This window comes from Marmota monax, unplaced genomic scaffold (assembly GCF_021218885.2).
Source record: "Marmota monax isolate L192 unplaced genomic scaffold, Marmota_monax_Labrador192_F-V1.1 WCK01_AAM20220418_F8-fsc00327, whole genome shotgun sequence".
Classification (NCBI taxonomy): Eukaryota; Metazoa; Chordata; class Mammalia; order Rodentia; family Sciuridae; genus Marmota; species Marmota monax.
In genome coordinates, this window is record NW_026692808.1 from 293853 (window position 1) to 321758 (window position 27906).

A 27906-nucleotide genomic window follows, 5' to 3' on the forward strand; every position below is an offset into this window, starting at 1 on the left:
CCGCTGCTGCGGGCGCTATAAGAGGGCGGCGGCCGCGGCGCACCCTGCGCGGAGCCGGGAGCGCGATGGTCCGCCGCCGCAGCGCGGCAAGATGCTGGATGGGTCCCTGCTGGCGCGCTGGCTGGCCGCGGCCTTCGGGCTGACGCTGCTGCTCGCTGCGCTGCGCCCTTCGGCCGCCTACTTCGGGTAGGTGCCCTGGGCGGGCGGCCGCGCGCGCAGGCGGGCGGGGAAGGCGGGGCCGGGGCGGGGGTGCCCGGAGCCCCGGGGCTCGCGCGGTCTGGGTGCCCGGGCCAGCGCTCAGCGGGGCTCCCGGGTTGCTTGGAGCTGTTTGTTTGCGGCTCGCGCGTCGCTCGATCCGTGGGTCGGTGCCCCCCGCTGCGCACTGGGGGTAGAGAGGCCGGCATACCCGACGGGCTTGCGCAGGGTCGAGGTCTTCCGTGACCCCAGAGTCGTCGCCGTCGGCGCCTTAGGCCGCGGAGTTCCTGCCAAAAGGCTGGAGCCTCCCGGCCCTTGCCCACCCACCCCCCTTTCTCTCCTCGAGAAGTTAATTTAACAACAACAAAAAAATACGTACAAAATCCAGATGTTCCTTGCACTGAGCCCCAAAGGGGGAAAAGAAAACCCTCCAAGCCAGAGAAATTTATTTTTCTTGCGCGTTGCTTTTGACGCCCGCCCGGGGCCCCAACCCTGGCCCTTGGGAGCGCGTCTGTGAGACCTGGCCAGGGCAGAGGACGCCGCTGTCCCGCGGGTCGCTACCCAGTTTTGAGTCTCTGACATAGCAGTTTGCGGCACTGTCGGCGCGTCAGCCCTCCACCCCCCTCTTTTCCCCCCTTTTCCCCATCTCCTCCCTTTCTCAGGTCTGGGATGTCTGAACCCAGCGACCTTTAGAAGGACCCACGCTGCGCTTTGGGCATGCGGAGGTCCAGAGTGTGAGGCAGCGCCCCAGCTCTCTCCCCCCTCCCCGGGCGCCGCCCCTGGGAGCCCTGGCTAGCTCCTTGGGTCCTCGTCGGCCTCCTGGGCGCCCTGGGCCGCTCCAGGGCCGCCGCCCTCCGCGGTCACCTGTTCCCTAGCCTCTGGCCCAGGCGCGGGCGCTTGCAGCAGCCTCGCCGGCAGAGGGCCCCGTTGGTCCAGGAATCTGGCACCGGCCAGGGCAGGGAGAGGCCGGCCTGGGCCGAAGAGCCCTGCAGGTGTATCCTGTTCTCAAAGAAAATAAAATATTTTCATGGGAAACTTTCCCTTTGTGTTTTTCTTTCTCCTCCTTTTCTGTCTGTTCCTTTCTCCAGGGTTGTCTTCCAGGGTCAGCTTGGTGTCTTGGTTCCCCTGGGGTCCCCACCCTGGCCCTCTCCTGGCTCGGACTGTGGGTATAGCCCCTGCCTGCCATCTGTGCAGCCCTGAGCCTCACCCCTGGGGCAGGAGGCAGGAGGGAGGGCCGGAGAATGGCCGTCTGGCCACAGGTCCACCGTGAGTCACAGCCTTATCCGCCAGCTGTGCCTTACTCTCCAGCTCGGCCAAGAGGCTCTGCTCACCAGGCTTTTGACACACCCTGGGCTTGTCTGGGCAGCAGGTTTGCTCTGCCTGGGATCTCTCAGACCCACGAAGATGGGGAGGATGGGATCCTGGGCCTCCATCCCAAGCTTTGCAGTTTTAGCTGTGCCTGTGTGTTACAGCTCCCTAATAATCCTGGCTGCTGGCCATGTGCAGGTAGTAATGGTTTCAGTGCCACTGTGTCTCTCCTGGTCAGCCCCTCTGCCCAGCTGTGTGGCTTCAAAGGACCCCTCAAGGGAGTCCCCTCTGAGTGCTGCTCAAGTATAGCTTTCCTGGTAGCTGTCCTGTAAGGGGGGCTGAGAGCAGATGTGCTCGGTAGGGGCACAAAGTAGGGGGGCACTGGACTCTAGTGGACTGAGAGTAGGCTCTTCCCTGAGCCAGGGGACAGGCTGGGTGCCCTGAGCCTTCCCTTGAGTTGATTCCTAATAAGCTGTGGAGGAAGGCAGGCTGGGGGCTGAAGGTCTGCTCCCAGCCCAGCCAAGGGAGGAGATAGGTTCCCAAGTGCTGAGAGACTCCACAGGGCCTGAGCTGCGGGAGGAGCCTGGTGGAATCTCCCTGCTGGTGTGGGTGTTCTGGACATCCCTCCCCAGCTTAGAGTGGACAGGGAGCAGGGAGAAGAAACTGGAATCTAGGGCTCTTTTCTCCCTTCCCCCTCTCCAAAGCTCTGCCTGGCACGAGGCTCCCAGGCAGGAACGCAGCTCCAGTTACAGCCCAGGAACCCGGAGAGGAGAGGCTGGCCCCGGGGAGGGTCACGTGGCCAGCGGGAGCCCTCCCTGCCCCCTCCCTGAGCTGCAACCCAACCTTAGGCTGCCCTTCCCTTCTCCAGGCCTCTGGCCACCCCACTGCTGGACCCCTCCAGATTGGCCCCTGGCTGTGCGGAAGGGGCTCTCCTCTTCCCCCCTTGGCCCAGCTCTGCATCTCAGCCTGATTAGCAGGTGGCATTCCCATCTGGCTCTCCTAGGGCTGCCAACATGCCTGTGCTCCTGGGCCTGGCTGCCCAGCCCCAAGTCACAGACCCGGGTCCTCCCCTGGTGGCCATGGGGGTGGGTTTCAGACTTTGACTCCCTTGTCCCCTGCCCATCTCCCGGAATTCTCAGGTGAGGGGATGAATCTGAAGGGCCCAGTGGGTGAAAGTCTAGAACAGATTGGGGTGTCCCCCTGCTGGGATGTTTTGTATTTAGAAGGGTATAGAGTCCAGATCTCAAGGTCTTGGGGCTGTTCCTGGCAGGCCTGGGCAGCTTGCAGCCCTCCTCTTAGGGGTGCTGTGCAGGGGAGAGCCAGCCCCCTGCAGGGACCTCGGAGCATGGGACTTTCCACTTGATTTTTTAGAAGACACAGAAGGCATATCATACACCTGGGGCTAGGTTTGGGTTTGACCCCTTGCATTCTGTATCACTCAGGGAACATTTGCAGGCCACTTTGGGAGACAGAGGTGGGAAGCTGGGCCCTGATGGAGTTCTGCAAGCCAGGTCCTGCCTCTCTTGCCTGCTGCAGGTCTCGTGTCCCCAGCCGCATCCCCACAGCAGGCCAGACATCAGCATGAGTTGATGGTCTTGGAACCAGCACAAGCAGCAAAGTTTGGGTGCTTCAGGCCAGGAGGGGTTGTAGGGGTCCAGTGGTGTAGGGCTGCTGAGGCTGGGCTGGATATAACCCCCATCCCGTCGAGTTCTTCAACTGGGAGCCTTTGGTCCACCCACAGCCATCACTAATTCCAGAACCTTGCCCTCAGGGTTGAAAACTCATCCTGTCCAACACTCAGACCCCCTCTTCTTCCTCTGGCCCCATGGCCACTGCTCTGCTGTCCCTGTGGATTTTCCTGCTCTGGACACCTCCGATCAACAGAAGCACATGCTGCATGACCTTCCTGGTCTGGCTCCTCCCCGGTGTCATTTCCAGGGTCCTCCACCTCGAGCTTGGCTGGTGCTTGCCCCGTGTCTGACTTCCTCCGTGGGATGAACAGACAGGTGTTCCAAAGTGCTGTCAGCTGACACATAGTTGGGCTATTTCGGCTGTCTGGTTGTTTGGACAGTGTTGCTGTGAACAGGGGAGTGTGAGCATTTCTTTTCCTTGAGCAGACCTGTGTCTTCAGCTCTTTAGGGGTTTGCACCTAGAAGTGGGGCTACTGGGTCCTGTGGTCATCTGTGCCTCACTTTCTGAGGAGCTGCCAAACTGTCTTCCTAAGTGGCTGTGCTGTTTGGCATTCTGCAGCATGCACAACACTTGTTTTATATTTTCCTGGTTCTAGACACCCTCGTGGGTGTGAAGGGGCGTCTCTTTGTGGTATTGACATACACGTACAAGGTGGCTAATGGTGTTGAGCAACTTTCTGTGGCTTTTGGCCCTGTATATAATCTTCTTTGGAGAAGCATCTATTGTGTTCCTTGCCTGTTTTAGTCAGGTTGTTTGTCTTTGTTGTTGAGTTGTAAGAGCTCTTTACTTATTCTGGCTTTCTTCTTGGGTAGAGAACCTTGTCTTTTGATCCCCGAGCAGGCAGACACTTGTCCCTACACATGGAGGTGGTGGCACCCCCAGGTGCTTCCACATCCTAGCATGTGGTGGGTGTCTGGGGGGTCTCCCCCTGTTCACAAGAACCTTCTGTGAGGGCCTGTTCTCACAGAGGAGGCTGCTGTTATGGGGGTGGAGGATACTGATGAGGATACAGGCCCCTCAGTGTAAAGGGCAGGGGCTGCCCACTCCTTGTCCCCGCCTGCCAGTGTGTTTATCCCGTTCCTGGCTGGGGATGCCTTGGGGCCATGCGCCCAGGTCTGACAGCTGCTTGGTCTGGGGGTACTCAGCTGGCCCCTGGAGAGGGCATAAGGCAGGAGGGGCCTGGATCACCAGGCTTCATGGTGCTTGAGAACCATGTGGTGGGAGCACAGCGGGTAGGGGGTGGGGGGCTGGCGGGCGGGGGTGTCTGGGCCTGGGCTCCTGCTGTGAGCAGAGTGGACAGAGCAGGGAAGTCGGAAGTGGGGGGTTGGGCTGACCTGATTAGGAGGGGCTACCCATGCTGTGGACAGATGCTGTCCATGGAGACCCCAGGTTCTACCGCAGGAAAGCGTGGGAGCCGAGGGTGGGAGGGATCCAGGACAGGGCAGTGAGGGAGCTGTGGGGAGACTGGGTCAGCCTCTTTGAGGCGGCCCTGGAAGTGAGGCCGGCAGTGGTTGTGAGGGAGACCAGGGTCTGGCCAGAGGAGGAGTGCTCCCTCGACTGGGGAAGTGGGTGTGGAGATGGCATCCATCCTTGGCTCATGAGGGCCTGTGTGACCAGCAGAAGGAGTGAGGGGCCTGTGCAGGCAGGCGTGGGGTACAGGTGGGAGGAGCCCCTGCATGGAGCACAGAGGACCGAGGGCCTCCATGCAGCCTCAGCCTGCCCAGTGTCTCCATCCCTGGCAGGGGTCTTCCCTGGCCCCCAACGTAGGCCAAGGCCAGACCCCAGGGCGAGAGTTCTCAGGCTCCCTGGAGCTCTCTCTAGGAGAGGGGTGTAGGGCAGCCCCGAGGCAGATCTGAGGTGAGGCGGAAGTGTCGGCCACCTGGTGCCCTCAGCTGTGTGCACAGATGTCCTGCCCACAGCCGGCCGTCTGGACAGGGCGTCAGCTGCCTAATCCCATTCCCATCCTCACCCCACGTGCTGCCTCCTCCTGCGGCGGCTCGGATCTTGCCCTGGGCAGGGCCTGGTGGGTGCCAGTCAGCGTCCAGATGCCCCAAGGGCAGGGGCCACTCCTGTCAGTCCTGCCCCATCCCCACCCTGAAGCGTGGCCATCACAGGACAGCATGTGGGTAGTTTTTACCCCAGAAGAGAGTACACGTGTACAGATCCCTCCCGAGAGGCCCGGGCCCCAGGGAGGGCGAGGAGCGATAAGGGTGGGTGGCCGGGGAGTGGGACCGCCTGTTTCTCCTGCTGACTGCAGAAGAGCGGCACCTGGTGACAGGCCTCCTGCCCTTGCCCTCTTGATCCCAGCCTGCTGGGCACCCAGCCCCTTTGTGCACTGTGCTGGGCGACTGGGTAGTGCTGGCAGGTTGCAGCAGGCTTGGGACCAGGCCCAGACATTGGGTACCAGGCCCGTGCCTGGCATGAACTCTGGGGCAACCACTGGTGAAACCAGGTCCCTGAACCAATGGAGGTGGGCATTTGGGGACTCTCTTCTGACTGGTGTCCGACTCTGCAGAGTCAGGGTGAAGGGTGCCATGTGCCCCTGCAGCCCTCACCTGCTGCCCGAGGCCTCCCCTGTCCTGGAGGCTCTGCCTGGGTTGCCCTCTCTTCCAGAAACCCCTAACAGTCCCGCTGTGTTTAATTCTCCTGGGTAGCCAAACCCAGGGCAAGCAGGAGGGACTGTGAGTCTCCCCTAGTGGGCACTGTCCCCTGCCCAAAGGCTCTGAGGCCATGGGGTCCCTTTGCTACTTTATGGGGCTCATGGCACTCATTCCTCAGGTGGTCTGGCCTGGCCCACTGTCCTGGCTGGCCTTGACCAGCTGTGCTGTGTCCACACCTTCTGGTCGTGACCAGGGAGCGTCTATGCCCCTAGCTGCCAGGCTACTTGACCTTCTAGTGCATGGATCGTGGCCCAGGTACAGTGTGCCTACACCACTGTGAGGAGGGATCCCGGGTGTGGATGGCCACAGGGGCAGCCATCAGAGCCTGGCCCATTGGGGACCGGCAACCTGCTGGTTTTCCTGCGGAGGTTAATCTGGAAGTACATCTGTGGGCCAGGCCCAGCCCAGTGGCAAGTGTTGGGGGACAGCCTCACTGTACCCGCTAGTCTGGGTGGCACCGGGCTGCCCCTGCTCTGGGCCCCATGGGCCTACCCCTCCTGCAAGGTCCCTGCTGGCCAAGTGCCGCTGCCCACAGGAGGAAACCCCGCCGCCCAGCTGGCAGCCCCAGCGCCTTGGGCCGGGCAGCCGGACGAGGTGAGGGAGAGGCAAGCCACAAGCCGCGTTCGCTTCCTCCACGATGCTGGGCCCGGAGCCACCAGGGCCAGTGGGTGGGAAGACTGGCGACCATGAGGTGCTGCCAGAGGCGTCCAGGCCCTAGATCTCCAGGACATGCTCTGTCCAGGCAAATGGCAATGGTGGGGCTGAAGCCCCAGGCCACAGCCTTGGCACAGTGCTAGGCCCTGGGGGACAGCCATCTCTGGGAGGAAGTGATGCGGGGGTCCCATGCTGCCCCTCCCTTCCCTGTGGTCAGGCTGCTGGTGAGGACCACAGGGGCCAAGGTCACTAGCAGAGGTGGCTCCTCCAGGAAGCCGCCACTCCCCTCTTCTCCCCAGGGGTCCAGTGCACAGCCCTGGGGCCTGGGGCTGTGGGACTCAGCTGGCTGCACCGAGGGTGGACAGGACCGTTTCTGGTAGGTTTCAGGACATGGGCCTGCTGAGTGACAGCTGGGTCTTGGGCCCATGCTCCCTCGCAGCTCCTGTCCCCAGCCTGGGCCTGGGCACATCTGGGCACCGGGTGTCTTTGTTGCCCTGCAGGATGCCCCTGGGCTTGGGTTGGAAGCTAGGCCGAGCAGGGCTGCGCTGCAGGCCTTGGGGCGGGTGGAGGGTAACCTCAGCCCCATGCTCTCAGTGCTGGAATTTGTTTTGATTTTGTTTCACATGGAAATTAAAGCTGTCTGGCCAGCGGAGGTTCACGGGGCGGGGCTCTGTGGCTCCTGGGGTGCAGCCTTGGCTCAACCGCCCTGGCTGGGGGAGCGCTGGGTCCCGGCAGGGTGGCCGTCAGGGTGGCCGGGCCTGCTGGCAGGAGGGGGCTGTCAGGGGCAGCAGTGGGGGCCTGGCCTCCCTCCCTCTGCCCTGAGGGGAAAGAGCTCACAGCTCAGGTGACCAGGCACGTTGCCAGCCTGGTCAGTCTGGGGAGGGACCTGCTCTCCAGCTCTCACCTGAGGACAGGGATCACCGGGCTTGTCAGATGGGCAGCCATGGCATGGCAGCCTCAGGCCCAGCCCCAGAAGCTGGGATGGGGTGGGGTTTGTCCTCAGAGTGCCTCTCACTGCCCTGGGCTACTGCCGGACAGGTCTGGGTGGTGGGCTGCCAGGCCCCTGCCTTTCAGCACTGGGTTCCCTGCTCTGGCCAGTCTCCAGGGCCCAGGGAAGCCATCCTATGACCCTTCCAAGGGTCACACCTCCCAGGCAGAGGCCTGGGCGCCCTGGAACTTTGTGTGTGCTGTCATAAGGCAGCCCCGTCCCCAGGACACCGCCCCCCCCCCGTGACCGTCTGTATGACCACTGCCCCCAGTGCCCTGCCCATCCCCACGACCACCCCGCCCTCTGCACGACCACTGCCACCCCTGTGCCTGTCTGCATGACCACCCCCCATGCTGCCCTGTCCCCACGACCACCCGCCCCTGCACACGACCACCACCCCGGTGCTGGTCTGCATGACCACTGCCCCCCCGTGCCCTATCTGCATGACCCCCTCCTCCCCGCATGACCCCCTCCCCACAACCACCCCCCCCGCAGGCCCACTGCCCTCCCAGCCCTGTCCGCACGACCACCCCCGCCCTGTGCCCTGTCCGCACGACCACCCTCCCTGCTCCATCTGAAAGACCACCCCCCGTGCCCCGTCTGCAAGAACCACCCCTGTGCCCTGTCCACATGACCACTGACCCTGTGCCCTGTCTTCATGACCACCCCCCCTACCCCGTCTGCACAACCACTACCTGCCTGTGCCCCATCTGCACTATCATCTTTCTAGCCCCAGAAGCTGGGATGGAGTGGGGTTTGTCCTCAGAGTACCTCTCACCACCCCCGTGCCCCGTCCACATGACCACCTCCCCCACCCCCCGCCCCATCTGCACGACCACCCCTGTTGCACCGTCCGCCTGACCACCACCCACCCCTGTGCCAGAGCAGCTTCCCTTCCTGGAAGGCAACACATCTTCCACAGCTGCAGCTTGAACCATGGGGACAGGATGATGGGGTGGGAGCTGGCTCAGGTTGCCTGGGGCCCAGGGCTGCGGGCACCCCCTGGAGACTGCAGGGACTCCTCCCTGGGAAGGCAGCATGAGTGGGTGCTGGCTGTGGCCCTGGGCCAGGGCTGCAGACTCTCACTGGGGAGTTGGTGGCAGTCTGGCCTCTCTCCTCTGGTGGCCGTGCAGCCCTGGCCACAGCACTTGAGCCTGACGCTCAATGTCCTGCCTCTGTGCAGCTGACAGCTCCCAGCAGGCCAGGCACTGAGGGTGGCCTGAAGGTGCACAGGGCACTTGTGCAGACACCTCTCCCAGTGAGGAAGTCCATCACCAGGAGTCACAACTTCACCCTGTGTAGTGTGGAGTCTGTACATACATGGGCACGTTTGTACATGTGTGCTACGTGTGTGCATTTGTGTATGTTTATTGCATGTGCACATATATGAGTGCGTGTGTGTGTATTTCACAGCGTGGATTTGATGTGTGCCTGCAGGAGTGAGAGCATTGTGTATGTGTGTGAGCGTGTGGGGGTATGTGTGTGGTGGTATGTGTGTGGGTATGTGAGTGTGTGGGGGTATGTGTGTGTGGGTAAGTCTGTGAGTGTATAAGAGTGTGTGGTTGTGGTATGGTAAGTGTGTGTGGGAATTGTGGTTATGTCTGTGTGTGTATCTGTGGGTGTGTGTATGGTATGTCTGTGTGTGCCTGTGGGTGTGTATATATTATGTCTGTGTGTGTGTGTATATGGTATGTCTGTGTGTCTGTATAAGTGTGTATGTATGGTATGTCTGTGTGTCTGATTTGTATATGTGGTATGTTTGTGTGTCTGTGTAGGTATGTGTGTATGGTATGTCTGTGCGTCTGTGTAGGTGTGTGTGTGTGGTATATCTGTGTGTATGTATGGCATGTCTGGGTGTGTGTGTGTGTATGATATGTCTGTGTGTGCGTGCAGGTGTGTGTGTATGGTATATCGTGTGTGTGTATGATATGTCTGTGTGTGTGTCTGTGCAAGTGTGTGTGTATGGTATGTCTGTGTGTGTGGGTATGTGCATAGTATGTCTGAGCAAGTATGGGTATGTATGTGTGTCTGCAGGTGTGTGTGTGTGTGGTATATCTGTGTGTGTGTGGTATGTCTGTGTGTGTCTGTGTATGGTATGTCTGTGTGTGGGGGTGTGTGTGGTATGTCTGTGAGCAAGTGTGGATATGTCTGTGTCTGCAGTGTGCTGGTGGGGAGGTGTGGTGCCCGTAGGGTGTTTGTGGGTGTGCATGAAGGTGTATCTGAGGCCATGTGCATACACAGTGCATTTCTCTTTGAGTCTGCCCAAGAGCTGACAAGCTGAAGGGAAGCTGAGAGCCATGGGAACAGCGCTGCCCTAAAGGTGGGGGCCGAGCAGACCCCAGGGCCTGCTGCAGGTCGGGGTACTTGGAGGACATCCCTGGAGCCCATGGGAACCCCAAGACCACCATCTTTGGGCCCCCAGGGCAGGGCAGGTGATGTGCAGGGTGCTGGCCTGAGTTGCTGGTGTGGCCCAGGCACAGCCTGGCCTTGGCCTTGGGTGTTCTGGGTGTGGGTCCTGTGTGGCTGGGGATCTGGCTGGTTCCCTCCCTGAGGAGGCTTCCTGAGACCAGCATCAGTATCTTGGGTCAGCTGTAGCAAGGCACCTCAAGCTGGGCCCCCTGGAGCAAGAGGATTTGCATTCCTGAGCCTGGAGGATGTCTGAAACAGACCTAGGCTCCCTCTGAAGGCCGCAGCCAGGGTCCCCTGCCCTCCAGCTGCTGTCCTGCTGGGGCCCGTGGTGTCCTGGGCAGCATCTCCCCAACGCCTGCTCCTTTGCATGCAGCCTCCCTGTCCTGTGCTCACCTTTCCTTACAAGGACACTGGCTGTAGCCCTGTTGTGACCTTGCCTTGAGGGTCGCCCTTCCCTACTTCTGCAGGACCCCTGATACAAAGGAGGCTCCTCCAGAGGCCTGTGACCGGGCTCTCTGTGCGCTGTGGGGACATAGCTTGACCCACGCAGTGTCTCGTCCTCTGCTTCAGACTCTACCTGCTCACATTTCTTAAATTTGGTGACCAGTGTGTGGTGAGGGATAAGGAGGCCTGTGGGTCTAGCAGACCCATCGCTAGACCCCAGGCAGAGTGGGACAGCCCTTCTCACATCCCAAGAAGGCCGATGACAACAGCAGGAGACCAAGAGTGAAGAAAAGAAAGGCAACCAAAGCAGTTAAGCTCAGAATGTCTGTGAGGAGCGTCACAGGAACTGGCCCAGCAGGTGGAAACGCCAGGCAGGACAGGGTCAGCAACAGACTGAGAGGCCATCAGAGACTGCGGAGGGAGGTCAGGAAGCTGGGAGCCTGGTCAGAAGAACCGCCAGTGCAGCCGGAGATGGGAAACTGGGGAGGGAACAGGCCTGGGCTGAGGCTGAAGGGAAAGGAGGCGAGGTCTCTGAAGCCCAGTAAAGCCATGAAGAAAACTCAAGGGGCCCAGCGTCTTCCCAGGCGGGGAACAAAAATACATGTGCCCAGGAATGTGACATGCTAGGATTAAAGGACATCAGAGCCAAAGACTGTAAGAGCAGTTGAAAAAACCCAGTCCAGGTGGTGTTCCCCAGAGCCGCTGGGCGCCATGGGCTAACCCAGCTCTAAAGGCAGAAGGCCCTGCGGAGAGTGAGGTCCCTGTGAAGGGCCAGTGCAGACCCAGGAAACAGCCTTCTTGGGCCCGAGATGGAACCACTATGCCCAACAGCATGACCACGGGCGGGGCAGGGGGTGCCACCAGTGCCCCAGGGCAGCCGAGAACCAGGGAGCAGGTCAGACCTGGTGCTGAGGGCAGCTGAGGACCAGGGAGCAGGTCAGACCCAGTGCTGAGGGCAGCTGAGGACCAGGGGGCAGGTGAACAGACTTCTAATGAACAAAAGGAAAACTTCAGGCAGACAGAAAAGAAGGCAAAGTTCAGGGCAGCGTGGTCAGCGGCCCAGATGGACCCAGAGAGCACACCAGGACCCCAGACCTGAGAGTGCAGTGCACGAGGTAAGGTGTTGGGGTCTGTGCCTGCGTCTGTGGCCCTGTCTGCTGCCCGGGTCTGTGACTGGTCACCTGAGTGCCACCTGGGTCTGTGACTTGACCCCTATCTGCTGCCCAGGTCTGTGACTGGCCCCTGAGTGCTGCCTGGGTCTGTGACTGGGCCCCTGAGTGCTGCCCGGGTCTGTGACTGGGCCCTGTGTGCCTCCCTGTGCTGGGACTAGACTGCAGGTCAGGAGTCACTGGAAGGATGACAGTTTGTGCCTTCCGTTCCCATTTTGAGGAGGAGTGTGACTTGAAAGCACAGAGCTGATACCTGGGAGCCAGTGAAGCTCTTCTTGCAGACCCCAGGGCACGTGGTGGAGGACAGTGCAGACTGTTGCCCATCACGTACCTGGAGCAGCAGCAACGGCAGGTCACCTGATCCAGTAAAGGGGGAGTCCAGAGCACACGTCCCCTGCCTAAAGATGAACAGTGCGGTGCAGCCACTTGGGAGGATACTCTGACAGTTCTCCAAAGTCTAAGCGTGTAGCTCGGCATTGACAGGCATGCCCATTCCCAAGTATGTACCCAAGAGAAGTGAAGACACTTCCTCAAACGTGTGCGTTCCCAGAGGCTTCAGGCATAGTTGTTTGAAAGTGGGACCAACCCAAGTGTCCATCCCTAACAGACAGAGAAGCAGAATGTGGCTTGTATTGGTGGGAGGCCTTCCTCTTGAAGGCAGTTCTGACACGTGAAGCGATGGAGGCGACCTGGACAGTCCTGGGGCAAGTGAAGCACACTGGGCACAGGCACTGCTGCTTCTGACCTCCTCAGACTGTCCAGAGCAGGTGCGTCCACTGAGACGGGAGGCTGCCTTGTGACATGAGTGCAAGTGGATTCTTTTTGAGGTGATGAGAGGGTTCCAAGTTGGCTATGATGGTCCCACATACTGTGAATACACAGCTGTGGACACATGGTCTGTGCCTTAAATCGCAACCAGAGTGAAGGGAGAAAGGGGGTTGGAATGGAAATTATTCCACCAAGGGAAACTCAGGTGTAGGTGGCTTTATGGCAAGTTCTTCCAGATAGCGAAGAGGACGTGATTGTCCTAGCCCAGACCTTCAGGAGACTCAGAGCACCCGCCAGGCACCAGAACTTGACAGGAAGAGCGAAGGCGAAGAAAAGGGCCAACACTGGCGAGCAACCTCTGTCAAGTGCTGTCGGAGACCGTCCGTCAGGGTCCCAGTAGGATGGAACCCTCTGACCAGGTAGGTTGGTCTCTCTAGGTCACCAGACATGTAGAGCTCTGTGTGACAGTGCCACGGCTAAGGATTTTTTTGTTACACTGGGGATTGAACCTAGAGGTGCTTTGCCACTGAGCTGTGTCCCCAGCCCTTTTATTTTTTGAGACAGGGTCTCACTGAGTTGCTTTTGGCATCACTAAATTGCTGACTGGCCTCAAACTTGCAATCCTCCTGCCTCAGCCTCCCAAGTAACTAGGATTCCAGGTGTGCACAAGCACACCCAGCCCACTTAAGGATTTTGAAAGGTTCTTTGCTAAGAACCACAGGGAACGGCAGCATGATCCGGGGTGACCAAGAGGCATCCTACAGAAGTTCAAGTGTAAGATGGGGGTGGCTGTGCTCACCCTTCATAAATAAGAGATTCTGGCTATTTTAACAGACCCCATTTCCCTCACAGAGCAGTCTGCAGTTGGGCTCTGTGGGCAGTGTCCCAGCCCTTGCTCCTCAGTTCTCACCATTGTTCAGGGCTGTCCTTGGGGCCCACTGGCTGTATCTGGGTGGCAGGAGCCATGCTGGGGCCCCTGAGGGAGACCGGCGTGAAGGGAAGCCCTCGACATGGAGCGCGGGCTTGGCTGCACGCTCCACCTGCCTGCTAGGGGCACCTCTTTGGAAGGCCTGCAGTGCCGCATTCAGGACAGCCGGCCAACGCTGCCACATCGTACCCAAGACCCTTCTGGATCAAGGAAACAGGCACAGCAACAAAAACCAGGCTGTAAGGATTGAAAAGGGAGGGTGCGGAGGAAAAGAACACTTCCTTCCACTGTGGGGGGATGCAGATCAGTGTGCCACCAGAGGAGTTGAAGTCGGTGTGGGAAGAGACCCCTGCACTCTGCGTGTGCTGCCGTCTCAGGAAACAGGAGCCGAGCGCGTGAGCTGGTGAAGGGGAGGAGACCGTGGTGTGAGCACACGGGACTGGGCCGACCGGCTTATACCCATTAGAGCTTCCCCAGGCAGCCCACAGAGCTGCACATGGAGTGGTGGGCACCAGGGCTGGACGGAGATGCCAGTTAGGTGTAGGGAGCGCTCCATCACACACAGAGCGAGCTAGCGGCGTGGCGGATGGGCTGCCCAGCTCAACTGGATCACCGTGCACCAGACGTGTTTCAAAATACCATGTTGTGCACTTGTGTGTGCATTGACAGACATACAGTCACGTATGCAGTCGTCCAACTGTGAACCTTACAAAGAAGCCAAGCCCATCTCTGAACACGTGTGGTCATGTGCAGAGAACATGGAAGAACTCCAGTGGTGGTAAGGGCATGCGGAGGCAGCAGAACCTGGTCAGCACAGGAGCCCACTCATCATTTGTGTGTCAGCAGTGGGCCCAGTGAACCTTGTAAAGAAAGGCTGGAGTCCAGGACTGGAGTCTTCAGAGTGGACAGGAAGGGACCCTCTGCGAGTCCATGGAGTGGACAGGAAGGGACCCCGAGTCCATGCCCGCAGACCCTAAAGCCCAACGTGGCGGTCAGCTGGCTCGCCACCGATGGCCCTGGCCTGCCTAGGGAGCTCCTGAGGAAGTCCTAACAAGAGTTGGGCTATGGGCAGGCGGGAATGGCTGTGGCGCTGCAGGCACGAGGCCGGCTTCTCAAACGTCATGCTGGGTCGGTCGTGTTCCCTATGAACATCGGGCCTCCCAGAGATGGTATGCTCTGGCTGGTATGGCTCACTAGGGAGCTGCCTGAGGTTAGCAGGCGGAGGGCTTTTGGAAGGTCCTTCGTGATGTGAGAGCAGGTGGGCTCATTTTAAAAAAGTGTTTTCTACATTTCTACTTTGAAATGACAGGTCCCATCACCTGTGTCTGTCAGGCGCTGCATGGTCCACTGTGGAAGGGCTGCTGGGGCGAGTTCTTGCCTGCACAGCCTCACGGGGCTGCGTGCCTGCAGCGAGGAAGCATGGAGTCCGCTCTCTGCATCTTTCAGGAACACAGTAGTCGCCATGCTGTGTGACCCACATCCTGAGCCTATTCTTCTGCTTAGCAGAAACCGTGCACCTTGACCAACCTCTGGCCCTGGTGACGAGCATTGACTGCTGCAGAGTTTGGCTTTCTCAGCTGCAGAGTGTGAGGGAGCACGCGTGGCCCTCGTCTCTCAGAGCCTGATTCACTCCCTGGACCTGACAATCCCCTGCTCCAGTGTGCGGCCTCTTGAACTCTGTAGCATGCACTGTCAGCGGGGCCTCAGTGTCTTCATCTGCTATCAGTGGGTGGACGGGCTGTTCCTGTGTCTTGGCTGCTGGGCAGGGGGCTGCGGTGAGGGGCAGTTCTGGTGCCTCTTGGACACGCGGACCCATGTCCTCCATAGGTGCCCCATGTGTAGCACATGATTGGACGGGCAGTTTCCACACTCTCCTCCACAGTGGTGCACATGTCCCTCTCCTCTGCCCCCACCTGCTGTCCTTGCTATTTGTGACAGTAGCCATTCTTCCTGGAGTGAGCAGGTGTCTCCTTGTGATTCTGATGGACATTTCCCTGATGATTAGCTTTCTTTCATGTATCTGTTAGCTATTTCTTCATCCTCATTTGAGACATGTCTGTTTAGATCTATTGCTCATTTATTAAATGGTTTATCTCTTGCTACTGAGTTGAGTTCCTTCTATGTTTTGGATACTAACCTCTTATCAGAGGTATGATTCTGAGCCAGGTATGATGGCACACGCCTATAGTCCCGGCTACTTGGGAGGTTGAGGCAGGAGGACCACAAATTTGAGGCCAACCTCAGCAACCTGGAGAGACCTGTCTCCAGGCTGTGTGCATGTGGTTTGTGGGTGCCCTTTCCCACTCTCCATCCTGTGGCCTCTTCTCCCGTTGGCCGGCTCCTTTGCTGTGCAGCTCTTCAGCTCCATGCCACCCCATGTGCTCTCTTTGTTGATGTTGCTTGTACTTTTGGGTCACGTCCAAGAAATCTTGCCAAGACCAACGTCGTGTGCATTTCCTGTTTTCACCGGTGGTTTCATGGTTTCAGGCGTAGGTCTCAACTCACTGACCTACTCCAAGTGGATTTTTGTGTATGTCGTGACATGAGACTTCCAAAATTGGAAATAAGAACATCTAAACAAGGTGGAGCCCATTGTGCCATCGAGCTGCCAACTCTGAGCAGAAGACGGCACAGGGTGGGCAAAAGGGCCTGTGCCCCCAGAGGAACTGCCGTCCCTGCCAGGAGGTGGCTGTGCTGGGTTCTGCTGCCGGCCTGTCTGCCCCCTCTCGGCAGGTTGCCTGCTGGGGACTGCGTGGCAGCTGCGTTAAGCCTGGCAGCAGGTGGTCCGTGTGAGGTGGGCAGCTGGTTCTGTTGGCGGGGACCTGTGTGGTACGTGCCAGCCTGCCTGGGACTCTGCAAGGCAGAAGCCTCGAGGTGGCAACCCCGTGGGCAGAGCCAGCCACCCAGGCTGGTGTGCAGGGTGGGCAGGCACAGGGATGGCTTTCAGCCGCGTGGAGAGGACAGGCTTCCCCTGCCCCAGGTCACCTGTTGTGGGCCTTTCCCTGTCCTGTGCATCTGCAGATGGCTTCTGTCCTGTGCTGGGAGTCCTGCACACCTCTCAGTGCCCCTTGTCTGCTGAGCGGGGCTGGGGCTGGGTCGGGGGTGCACCGTGGCTGCCGCTACTTTAATGGCAACTCAACACCCATGGCCACGTGGGTCTGACGTACCGGCCACACTCCCGCCCCCTCCCCGAGTCCACTCAGCCGTCCTGCATTGCTGAGCGTGATCCGCAGGACCCGGTGTCCTCGGCCCACCATCAGGCCACCTGCCCGTTGGCCCACGAGATATCGTGACCAGAGCTGCTTTGAGCTCACTCCCCCTCTGGCACCTCGGAGCTCAGCCAGCCCAGCTCGCAGGCACCCAGGGCACCCAGGTGGCCTTTGTCGGGCAGAGCCGTCCAGTGTGAAGCCTGTTCTGTGGCACTGCTCCCACTCCTGGAGCCCCAGGGCACGGTGTGGAGCGTCTGGCCGCCCATCTTGCCGCGTCCTCACGTGGTGGAGGGGCAGAGTCTCCCTGGGGTCCTTTTGTCAGGACATTGATCCCATCACGAGGCTCCCACCTCGTGACCTCGTCATGTCCCAAAGGCCCCACCTCCTGACACTGTGGCCTGGGGTGAGGACGAACATTCAGACCAGGTCAGTGGATGAATCGTGGAATTTTATAGGCACACTGTTCTGGAGTTCCCGCCAGGGAGAGCCTGTCTTTCCCTGTCCTGGCACAAGGTCTGCTCCCAGGTTTGATGCGTGTTCCTCTGATAGAGACAGAACAGTGCTGTTTGGTAGTGGAGTGTCCCACGTCCCAACAGCTGGCTGTTTCCTTCCTCTGAACTGCATGTTTGTCCTTTGTCCATTTCCGTTATTGTTTGTCTTTATTTTTGGTTTTTAAACTGATACGTAAAACGTACACGTGTGCATTGGTGTTCTGATGTGTAGACTGCGTGTTATGTAAATCAGGTGAAGCTATCTTATCTCCTCCGACACTTATCAGTTGTTCATGGTGGGAAGGTCTGAGGTCCTCTCCTAGCGTCAGGCACGCTGCGTGATCGCCACCTGTGGTCCCACTACTGTGCAACGGCACACAAGGTTCTTATTCCTGTCCATCCTGTCCGCTTCGATGGACTCCTGGGGTTCATTTATAGAAAACAGATGTTCACAGACACACACCCACACATGGCATGCATGCACAGTTAGTTCTCGCTCAGGGATGTAAGTTGCACACTGATATTTTTCTCCAATATTTCCCCATATGTCACTTGTCTGCTGGTCTTTAAGTCTCTTCTTTTGCTCCCTCTGCAGAGATTTTTAAAAACACCTTAATCATTGCTTCTGTAACGCCCACTGAGTTCAGAGTCACAGAGACAGTGTTCCTATTCTAGGTTATTGTGTGACCTCGTCATCTTCCCCCAGTGCTTCCAAGGGTCATTCTTGGCTTTGAGGTTGGTATGGTGGGAGCCCTGACCTAGTAGACAGCATGCCACCTCCTCACCCTGGGCCTCCCTGTCGTGCCTCAGCCCCAGTCCTCTCCCCTGTGTACCCTCCTTGGTCCTCACATGGCACTGGCTTGGGACAGGAGCCTCTAGGACAGTTGTCCCTGAGGCTATGCATAGAGCTAAGGCAGGGTCAGCCATGGGCAGAGGGTGGGGAGCACAGGCTGGCCAGGTGGAGACCCGACCTCCCGGGTCCCTACTTATAGTGGGATAGGCTGGCCCACTGGAGTGGAGGGAGTGTCCCCCAGGCACAGACACATGTGGAGTGTCATTGTCTTAATACCCCCGACTGGCTGTGTGTCAGGAAGTGTCCTTGGCCTGCAAGTCCCTCCCCTGTCCCCACTTCCTCTTTGTCTCCCTTGATCCTCCTCTGCCTGCCCCTCGTGCCCCCTTCCACAACTCCACATGCACTTTGTGCCCCCATGAGACCCCCATGAGGGTCTGGGCCACAGAGCTTCCCTGGACACGGGAGCATCTTGGCAAGTCCAGGCCGTGGCACATGCAATGGACGCTGAGGCCTTTCTGGTGCTTCTGACCTGAACCTGGCTGTGACATTCTTACCTGGGGACAGAGGTCTCCGGTGAGAGCTGCCTTTGAGTTTGGGCTGTGGCTCTGCCTGCCTTGGTTTTCTCTGGTGGGCAGCCACAAGGCTCTGCCCCAGCCTGCCTCCACCCCTGCCCCTGGTGGGCAGCTCTCCTGGGGCCTGGTCTGGAGCCATCATTGAGCTCAGCCACCTGGCAAGGCTGGAGTCCACCGCTGGCCTTTGGTCCTCCCGGAGGCCCTCTGCTCAGATGGAGCTTTGGAGGTGAAGCCCAGCCCTTGTGGGGCTCTGGCCCTGGCCCTCCAGTCAGCTTCCTCCCAACCCAGAGCCTCTCTTCAACCTGGGAGCTCCCAGGAGACCCTACCTCTGCCCTGCTGTGCCCTCCTGCACCCCTCTGCCCTCCTAGAGGCCCCATCCTACTCCATGCTCCCAGGGCCCTACCCCTGCTGTAGGGCTGACACATCCCCTCTGCAACCTCTTGGCCCTGCTCCCGCCCCAGCCCTCGTGTAGACCACCCTTAGGCAGGTGAGTCCACAGCCCCCTGCGAGGGATTCAGGTGAGGGCAGTGTTCCAAAGCTGCTACCCCCGATCATTCCCAGAGGAGCCTGGGCACAACAGCATTGCCCCTGCTGAGGGGCAAAGGGGACTGTCTCCTGTGGTGTTTGAGGCAGGGAACTTAGTCCGTCCTGCCCACGTGCAAACAGATGCCTCCTCGTCCAAGGATGAAGGCCTGGGCATGGCGGGAAGTGCGTGTGCCTGCGGGCTCCATGTGCAGTCTGCCCACATGGGGTGCTGAGGCCTGTGGGTGACGCACAGAGCTGGTAGGACTCGGGTGTCAGTCCTGGGATGGAGCAGGGTGCAGAGCTGCCGGGTCAGGGCTGAGGCATTGAGGCTGGGAGCCTCACTCAGTGTGCACAGCCTAGGCCTGCACAGATGTGTTCTGGACAGGGCCTGCTGGAGTGTCCAGGGGTTGCCATCCGCTGTGGGGACATGGGGGTCTAGCAGGCTTGAATTCAGAGGAAGGAGGTGCAGGAGCCTGGGACAGGAGGGTACGTGACTAGAAGGCGAGGAGGGGAGGGCGAGCCTCTCCTTAGTTGGCCATTAGGCTGGGGGATGAGCTCTCCGGCCACTTGTGAAGAGCTGGGCCCTGGAGTGTCTTCACTGAGAACTGTCCTTTCACTCTGGTGGCCAGTCCTGCCCTTCCAAGACTGAAAGACCCTGCCTGGTCACCAGGCTACAGAGGGCAGGCAGGGAGGAACAAGCCAAGGCCTGCCCCTGAAGCCATAGACCCATGGGACACCCCCAGCTGGTGGCATCAGAGGGAAGTGGTCTCTAAGCTGGGGAGGGGAGCAGAGTGTGGTAGAGACACCAGGGAGCTGTAGTCCTGGATTTGGCCCTATCCCCTGCTGCAGCTTGAGCCTGGCTGTGCTCGTGGGGGTGGTATGTGTCAGGGAAGGGGCTCCATGGGTCTGGGCAGTGTGGCTGGTGTGGACTGGACTCCCTGAAATGGCTGGGCTCCTCCTGCTTGGCTCTGTGGGATGGTTCTTCTGTCCCCAGCTCCCGTGGTCCTGGCTGGAGCTGGGGCTCACTCTTGCCTCTCCATCCCCAGGCTGACTGGCAGCGAGCCCCTGACCATCCTCCCACTGACCCTGGAGCCTGAGGCAGCTGCCCAGGCTCACTTTAAGGCCTGTGATCGGCTGAAATTAGAGCGCAAGCAAAGGCGCATGTGCCGGCGGGACCCGGGCGTGGCGGAGACGCTGGTGGAGGCAGTGAGCATGAGCGCGCTCGAGTGCCAGTACCAGTTCCGCTTTGAGCGCTGGAACTGCACCCTGGAGGGCCGCTACCGCGCCAGCCTGCTCAAGAGAGGTGAGTGCCCAGGCCCTGCCCAGATCTGGCCAAAGAGCCCAGGTGGCAAAGATAGGACTGCAGGGCTGTGGGCATATCCCTCCTGCATGCTCTCTTCCTCTGGGTCCCAGGTGACCTGAGGCCTGGCTTCTGGCAGTGGCTGGGGCCTGGACAGAGCAGCCCCTCACCTCCCTCCACCCATCCCCTCACCTCCCTCCACCCATCCCCTCCATCACACACACTCATGGAGGGCCTGGTGGCATAGGACATCTTTGCTCAGTCTTTGACAGGTCCCCGGGCTATCTGTGAGCGCTTGACTCATTCCAGGTATCTGAGTGCCCAGACACCTCCACCCAAGGAGAAGCCCTCCTCTCCTCCCTCCTGCACCTGGGGCACAGAGGTTGGGGCCCCTCCACAGCCTTGCCCCAGCTGAGGGCTGGGGTGCTGGGCAGATGATCAGTGGTAGATGCTTAGGGAGGTCCTCCACGGAGAAGGCCCTGGATTCCATCCCCAGCACTGCCAAAACAAAACCAAAGGAAACCAAGCATAGGGGACTTGAGACCAGGGCAGGGCCACGCCCTGAGTTCCAGCACCCTGGACATGCCCTGCACCCCAGGCAGGCAGCACCACACACCTGCTCACCTGAGGGGATGGTTCAGAGCCCCCAGCTGTGGTTTGACTGCAACACATGTGAAATGGGAACCTCCAGATGGGTGCAGGGTCCTGGGGCCCTGGCCTCACTGACCTGCCCCTGCTGACCCCAGGCTTCAAGGAGACCGCCTTCCTCTATGCTATCTCCTCGGCCGGCCTGACACACGCCCTGGCCAAGGCGTGCAGCGCCGGGCGCATGGAGCGCTGCACATGTGACGAGGCACCGGACCTGGAGAACAGAGAGGCCTGGCAGTGGGGTGGCTGCGGGGACAACCTCAAGTACAGCAGCAAGTTCGTTAAGGAGTTCCTGGGCAGGCGGTCAAGCAAGGACCTGCGAGCCCGCGTGGACTTCCACAACAACCTCGTGGGTGTGAAGGCAAGCAGAGCAGGGCGGGGCGCAGGGTGGGTCTGTTGAAGGCCCCGGAAGGGACAGGGGCAGGTGGGCGGGGTGCAGAGTGAGTAGGTGTGGCAAGACATGGGGGGTTGGGTACAGGATCTGTGGAGAGGCAAGGCGCAGGGTGGGTGGAGCTGGGCATGCAGTGGGCGGGGCCCAGGGTGAGGGGAAGGGGCTGGGCGCAGGCCTGGGGTTGAATGTGGATGAGTGGACATAGGAAGGGAGGGGCTTGCTGGAGGAGGCTACTTCCCATAGAGCTTGTTAACCATAGGACAGATGGGGGCACTAGCCATGGAGGGGTGCCCCGTCGTGCCCCAGTGAGACATCCCCTGCATCCCCTGTGGAGAAGAGGAACTGGAGGCCCCAGGATAACAGCTGGATGGGCCCCTCTGGCCTGCCACTGCTGGTCTAGAGCCCAGAAGGGTTCCTGGGTTGTCGTGGAACCAGGGGTTGGCGGGATGTGCCCCTCCTGCTAGGGCAGCCCTCAGGCTTGTCACCAAGACTGTTGAGAGCAGTCATAGTGGGAATGTGTCAACTGGGGGTCCTGGGAAGAGTCTGGGAGTGCAGAACCCACTCACCCAACTCAGGGCTGTCCACGCCTCTTCTGCTGGTCTCTCTATAGCCAGACTCCGAGCAGAGCTAGCTACAAGAGACCCAACTAAAAAGACTCAAGTTTCAGAAAGAGAAATTTCCAAGCTCTCCAGTGGGCCCTTTGGGAGGCCTTGGGCTGTAGCCTGGGTGAACCTGGCTCTCTGGCTCTCTGGCTGTCCTTCCCGTCACCAGAGCTCCAGATGCTGGCTCCTGCAAGGGAGGGGCAGATCCCTAACTCTAAGACACCCGACCCAGTCCCCGACCAGCCCTGACCACCAAAGGCTGACTCCAGGCCCAGCCTGGGCCTCAGGAGGGCAGGGCCAGCACGCCTCCTCAGAAGCCGCTCTTTATGAGAAGGCAGAGTTCTGGCCACGCACTTGTTAAGCACTCAGTCTCCCTGTCCATCAGTGCTCTGCTGCCTCCTCCTGCCTTCCTGAGCCGGCTGGCAGGCGGGTGAAACTGGAGGGCAGATTAAATCCTCAGGCTAGGCCCTGGTTTTCCTTTGTGTTGACCCCTCCTTCCCCAGTCGCCCTTTTGTGAGCTATTAATGAAAAGTCAGAATGTGAAAAGCCCTGGACCTGGGGCAGCCACATTTTAATTAAACCCGTCTAGGTTTCTCAGCAAAGCATCACTAAGTGGAGTCTCCGTGGCCGCAGGAGGGGGCGGGTGGCTGCATTTCTTAACCCCCCACCCAGCCTGCATGGTGGGAACTCGTGGTCTGGCTCAGGGCCCACCTGGGAAAGGGCTAGTCCCCTCCCCACTTGCTTCTGCCCCAGGGAAGAGATCCCAGGCTGGAGATCCCAAGGGAAAGCCAGCCCCTCTTGGGACCCCAGCCTCCTCCCAGTGTGGACCGTGGGTGCTCAGCTGGGGCTGCTCCTGGAGAGGCAGAGGAGCACCCCGCTCGGGAAGCTCTTCCAGCAGTAGAATTCTCTCGCTGTCAGGAGTGGGCTTCTGCCCTTCTGCAGCGACTGACCTACAACAGCAGCTGGGGCTCAGGGCCGTGCCTGTGGGTCCCCAGTACTTAGGTGGGGTCAGGGCACGGTTGTCCAGCTTGTCCAGTGAGTGACATAGCAGACTTCAGTGGGGCTAGGGTTGTTGAAGGGGAAGAGGGGTGGACATCCAGGCAGGAAGGGGTGTCTCAGCAGTGTGGGGGGTATCTGCTCACAGAGGTTTGGGGAGGTGTCCTGGAAGGTAAGGTGCAGCCATAGGACCTCTGTCCTGGGTAGTCCCTGGCTTGGAGGGAGAGGGACCTGCACAGGGACCAGGGAGTGGAGCCTCCATGTCAGAGAGATGGTGATGACCCCTGCTGGCCAGGTTTGGGTCTGTCCAGCCCTGGGTGGGTAGTTGGGCTACCTGGCAGGTGCTCTCACGTCCATGCCTTCTGCAGGTGATCAAGGCCGGGGTGGAGACCACGTGCAAGTGCCATGGTGTGTCAGGTTCCTGCACCGTACGGACTTGCTGGCGGCAGCTGGCACCCTTCCACGAGGTGGGCAAGCACCTAAAGCACAAGTATGAGACGGCGCTCAAGGTGGGCAGCACCACCAACGAGGCCACGGGTGAGGCAGGTGCCATCTCCCCACCACGGGGCCGGGCCTCAGGGGTGGGCAGTGCTGACCCGCTGCCCCGCACACCCGAGCTTGTGCACCTGGACGACTCACCCAGTTTCTGCCTGGCCGGCCGCTTCTCCCCAGGCACAGCTGGCCGCAGGTGCCACCGTGAGAAGAACTGTGAGAGTATCTGCTGTGGCCGCGGCCACAACACGCAGAGCCGGGTGGTGACAAGGCCCTGCCAGTGCCAGGTACGCTGGTGCTGCTATGTGGAGTGCCGGCAGTGCACACAGCGCGAAGAGGTCTACACCTGCAAGGGCTGAGCCCAGGCCCTCCAGCCCTGCAGTGTGCACACAGTGAGAGGAGGTCTACACCCACAGGGGCTGAGCCCAGGCCCTCCAGCCCTGCCGTGTGCACACAGTGAGAGGAGGTCTACACCCTCAGGGGCTGAGCCCAGGCCCTCCAGCCCTGCCGTGTGGGGTGTAGGCAATGCACACAGTGAGAGGAGGTCTACACCTACAGGGGCTGAGCCCAGGCCCTCCAGCCCTGCCTGGGGTGTAGGAAATGCACGGAGTGCAGGGTTCACACCTGCAAGGACTGAACCCCGGCTGTGGCAGGCATTGTGCAGCAGGAGGCAGCTCCAGCTGCAAGGGCTGAGCCCAGGGCCCCAGGGTTGGTGTCTGGGTCAGCTGTGGAGGCCAGCTTCTGTCTGGCCTCCCCAACCCCTGTGCTCCTGCCCAAGGCCTGAGCTTTCTCCCATGACCCGAGAGCGTTGCAGCAATGCTTTCTCAGCTGTCTCCATCCCTGACACCAGTCCCCCCATCTGGGCCCCAGTCTGTTGGCTGCCCCTCCCCACCTCCGGGCTCCCTCTGAGGCTTGGAGGGCAGGTGCACCTTTGTGACCACAAGGCCGCCATGGGGCACGGGCCTGGCCCGGCACCCAGCACCAGCACTGTCTTCAGAGAGCCAAACCACTAGGAGAGTGCACAGCCCTCCATCTCCAGGGCCCTGCTGCCCAGGCGCCCGGGCGGGGAGGACTCTGCCTTCCCTCTCTGACATCGAGCACTTCTCTTTGGAGTGAGTATCAGTAACTTTAAGTTATTATATATTATTATTATTATTATTATTTAACTAATATAATAATTATTATTTTCTCCATCCCCTTTGCCTCTTGGGCTGACTCTGTCTTGCCCTGAGCTGGGCAGGGAGGGCTCCTCTGTCCCTGTGCTCCAGTCTTCCTCCCGACCTGTTTGCCCTGTCGTTTGAAACCACTAAATTGAGATGATATTGTTAAATGAAGCAAGTGGCCTGCAGAGCTTCTTGGAAGCCGGCCCCCCACCCCATGCCAAGAGGACAGTGCCACTTGGTGGCTGTGCTCTGTACCTTATGGGCAGAAAGTCAACACCAGGGTCTCTTGCAGATTCTGGGCCTTGGGGTGGCAGAGGGGTGGGCTTGGTGAAAGAGGCAAGGCCATCCTTTGAAAGTTCATCCCATGGAGAGACCACACTTGCTCGTGTGTCACAGGGGTGGGGGCAGGCAGGGACAGACGCACTTGGAGAGTCTCTGGCTGGCCTCTGACAGTGGCACACCCTTCTTTGGGGCCATGCTGTTGTTTTATCAGGGGGAGGGGTGACCGACACTGACCTAGTTTGGTTTGAGCATGTGTGTGTGGGGTGTGTGTGTTGCGTGAGTGTAGGTCGTGTGTGCATACTGTGCTGGTGTGGTCAGCGGTCACTTGGGTTGTCCCACCTCCTTGGTGTACCACATAGTGGCCCTTTGGCTCACAGAGGTCTGGCCTGCAGTTTTTTTGGGTGGGTGGCCTCATGTGGGATGGGGTCTGGGAGGAGGCAGGTGTGGAACTACTGAGCAAGGAATGGGCTCCTCAGAGCCCGGTGTCCAGGAAGCAAAGGGGAAACTGTTTTTGAAAGGAAGCCTGTTTATGTGGCTGCAGGTCTCTGGTCCTTCTGAATGGTGTCAGTACCATTTATTCTCCTGGGTTCAGATGGCAGCCCTTGGTCAAGGCCCCGTCCCAGCAAGTGAGTGTGGGTGGGCTGTGTGAGGGCTGCATCCAGGTGACCAGAGGGGCAGAGTAGCTGGCGGGCCCGGGGGGCCTGTCCTCCCAGGTGTCCACACCTGCCAGTGTCCCAAGCAGCAGGCCTGGCCACTCTGCCCCTGAGACTGGAGCTCAGTCGTGTGATTCGTGGAAAGACACCCAAGGGCCAGGGTCTTCTTACCCAATACCAGTTGAGCTCTGTCCTCAACATTCAGAACAGGCTCTTCACCCGAGGCGGCCTGCAGAGGTCTGTTGGTGGTTTTGTTTCTCTCTAAAGACACACAGAGCGTCCTGCTCAGTGAGGAGGCCACCGTGCCGGCTGCGGCCTCTGACCTTGTGGGACAGCGTGGAAGGAGCTGTTCTGTGGGGCGCGGAGCCAGTGGTCTCCCTCTGCCCCATCCACCTGCTCCCACCAGCCCAGCGGGGGCCTGACCTGAGCCTGCCTCTGGCCGGGTGGGTGGCCCAGGAGGGAGGGGCGTCCCTGTGCTGAGGCTCCCGTGAGCCTGTTGATTTCTCTACCTCATCTGTAGCCCGTGGGTGTGAACCCGAGTGACTGTGGAGAATGTATTTATTTAACAGCTTTGTATAACAGAACCAGAAACAAATGGAGTACTAAATAAATGTATTTTAAGTTATGCCCACTTGAGTCTGCCACCTTCACAGGGGCCCTGGGGGTCGGGGTAGGCAAAGGAGGCGGCTGCAGGGAGTGGGGAATGTGAGGAGGAGTGGAGAGGAAGCCTGGGCAGGCAGAGGGAGGACGGGAAGAGGAAGATGTGGGCCCAGGACGAGGAGCCGTTGCTTGTAGTGGGCCTGTGTCCCCATGCCATGTGGCTGCCCAGGCCCCACTGGTCTCTCTACCTCCTGTGTCCTCTGGGCAGGGGCTTGCTCACCCACTCCCACCCAGTTCTCTCCCTCCCTCCCAGGCTGTCCAGGGGACGGCCCCCCACAGGCCAAGCCCTCCTACTCAAGTCCACCGTGGTCCCCACCCCTCTGACACATCCTGCTGGAACCCCTGATGGCTCCTGCTCATGCCCTGACTCCCCTGAGTTGCTGTCCTCTCGGCCCTCCACCTGTTCCCTGGGCCTCCTTGGGGAGCATCTGGGAGAGGCCTCCATGGAGAAATTCAAATCTGCCTAATTTGAATTCCAAATTCTCTTTCCTGACCCTGGGACTCTCCTGGGAAGGGAGGATGGCCCCCAGTGCTGAGTCCTCGCCTCCAGCCTCTGGCCTCTACTGGGCTGAAGTCCCCCTCTCAGGATCTCCACAGACTACCTTTAGCTCCCAGGCCTCTGCCCAGCAGGCCAGGCCTGAGTGGGCCTGTTCTTGAATGTTGGAGGCAGAACTGTCCAGCCTGGGTGAGAATCTGGCCGGGTCAGTTTCCCATGGCCTGCCCCACTGAGGAACCCTGGCTGGTCTTCTCCGGTGGGTCCTGGGTCCCAGCTGTGCAGCTAGGGTTCCCGTGTGGGTGGATCGTCCAGTGTTCAGGGTCTGTACCTGCAAGCCTGCATACAGGTGGCGTTGTGGCTGTGTACAGTTGCGTCTGCGTGTCCACATGTGTGTACGTGTGTGTTCAGAGGGGCTAGGTCCGTGCATCTGTTATGCATGCATGTCTGTGGCTGGGACAATGTTTGTTCACATGTGCCAAGTGTGTGTGTGCACACATACATGGCCCACATGTCTGTGTGCTCGCCCATGGCTGGCTCCACAGTCTGCATGCTGTGTGTGTGTACATGTGTGTTGTTCACGTTCTTCTGCATGCATGTGCATGTGTGAGTGCTGTGGGGACTAGTGCTGGGCTGTAGCTTGCCGCCTTGCCCTATGTAGTGTGGGGGGCCTGCCTCCAGAACCCCCTGCCCCTCTCTCTGGCCTCTTCAGCTCTGAGCTCCAACAGGTGCATTGCCTGAGGCAGGAAGGAAAACCTCTCCTGACCAACCGCTTCTGCCAGGTGGGTAGAGACACCCTGTAGGCTGCCAGGTGCTCCCCACCTATTAGGGCAGAGGAGAAGCTTCTAGGCAGTTCTGGAGCACAGGGCACCTGGAGCTGCCATCCTGGAGGTGGGACTGAGGGTCACAGCCCCTTCCTGGAAGCCCAGGGTTCTGGGTTGGGGTCTCTGTCCTGGCCAGTGTGGGGGCTGGGAGGGTGGTGGCCTGACTGGCAGCTTTGCTGGACGCCTGTGGATGGGAGTGGAGGAGGAGCCAGCACGTTGCCAAGGAAACAAGACCCAACAAACACTCCCCCCTCGGCCTGGTGGGGGGCCTGTGGCAATGACCTCATCTGCCCACCCAGCCCCTCTCCCAAGGCCAGGCTGAGGTGGGGGGTCCTGGGCTGTTTGTGTTGGGCCTAAGTCCATGGAAACAGCCGGCCAGGCCAGCGGTTGTGAGCAGGCAACCAGTGGCCTGACCTCCCAGAGCTAGGGAGGGGAGGGGTCCTAGAAGGGAGGGGAGAGAAAGAGGAGGGAGGAGGAAGAAGGAATGGGGAAGTGGGGTACCCAAGAAGCGGGAGGAGGAAAGAAGAGAGAGGGTGGGGGATCCAAGAAAGGGAGGGAAATTAGGGGGGGAAGAGAGGGGGAAGGGAGGAGGGGGGA

General features: G+C 59.9%; 1 protein-coding gene across 1 annotated transcript; it reads left to right on the plus strand.

Moving 5' to 3' along the window:
- The first annotated feature begins 27 nt into the window (after nt 1-27).
- Wnt9a (Wnt family member 9A) lies at nt 28-25957 on the plus strand. The gene is made up of 4 exons (XM_046448436.2): nt 28-186; nt 19852-20108; nt 20852-21114; nt 23111-25957. The coding sequence occupies exons 1-4, from the start codon at nt 92-94 to the stop codon at nt 23591-23593; spliced, it is 1098 nt and encodes a 365-aa protein (XP_046304392.1). The 5' UTR covers nt 28-91; the 3' UTR covers nt 23594-25957.
- The last annotated feature ends 1949 nt before the right edge of the window (nt 25958-27906 follow it).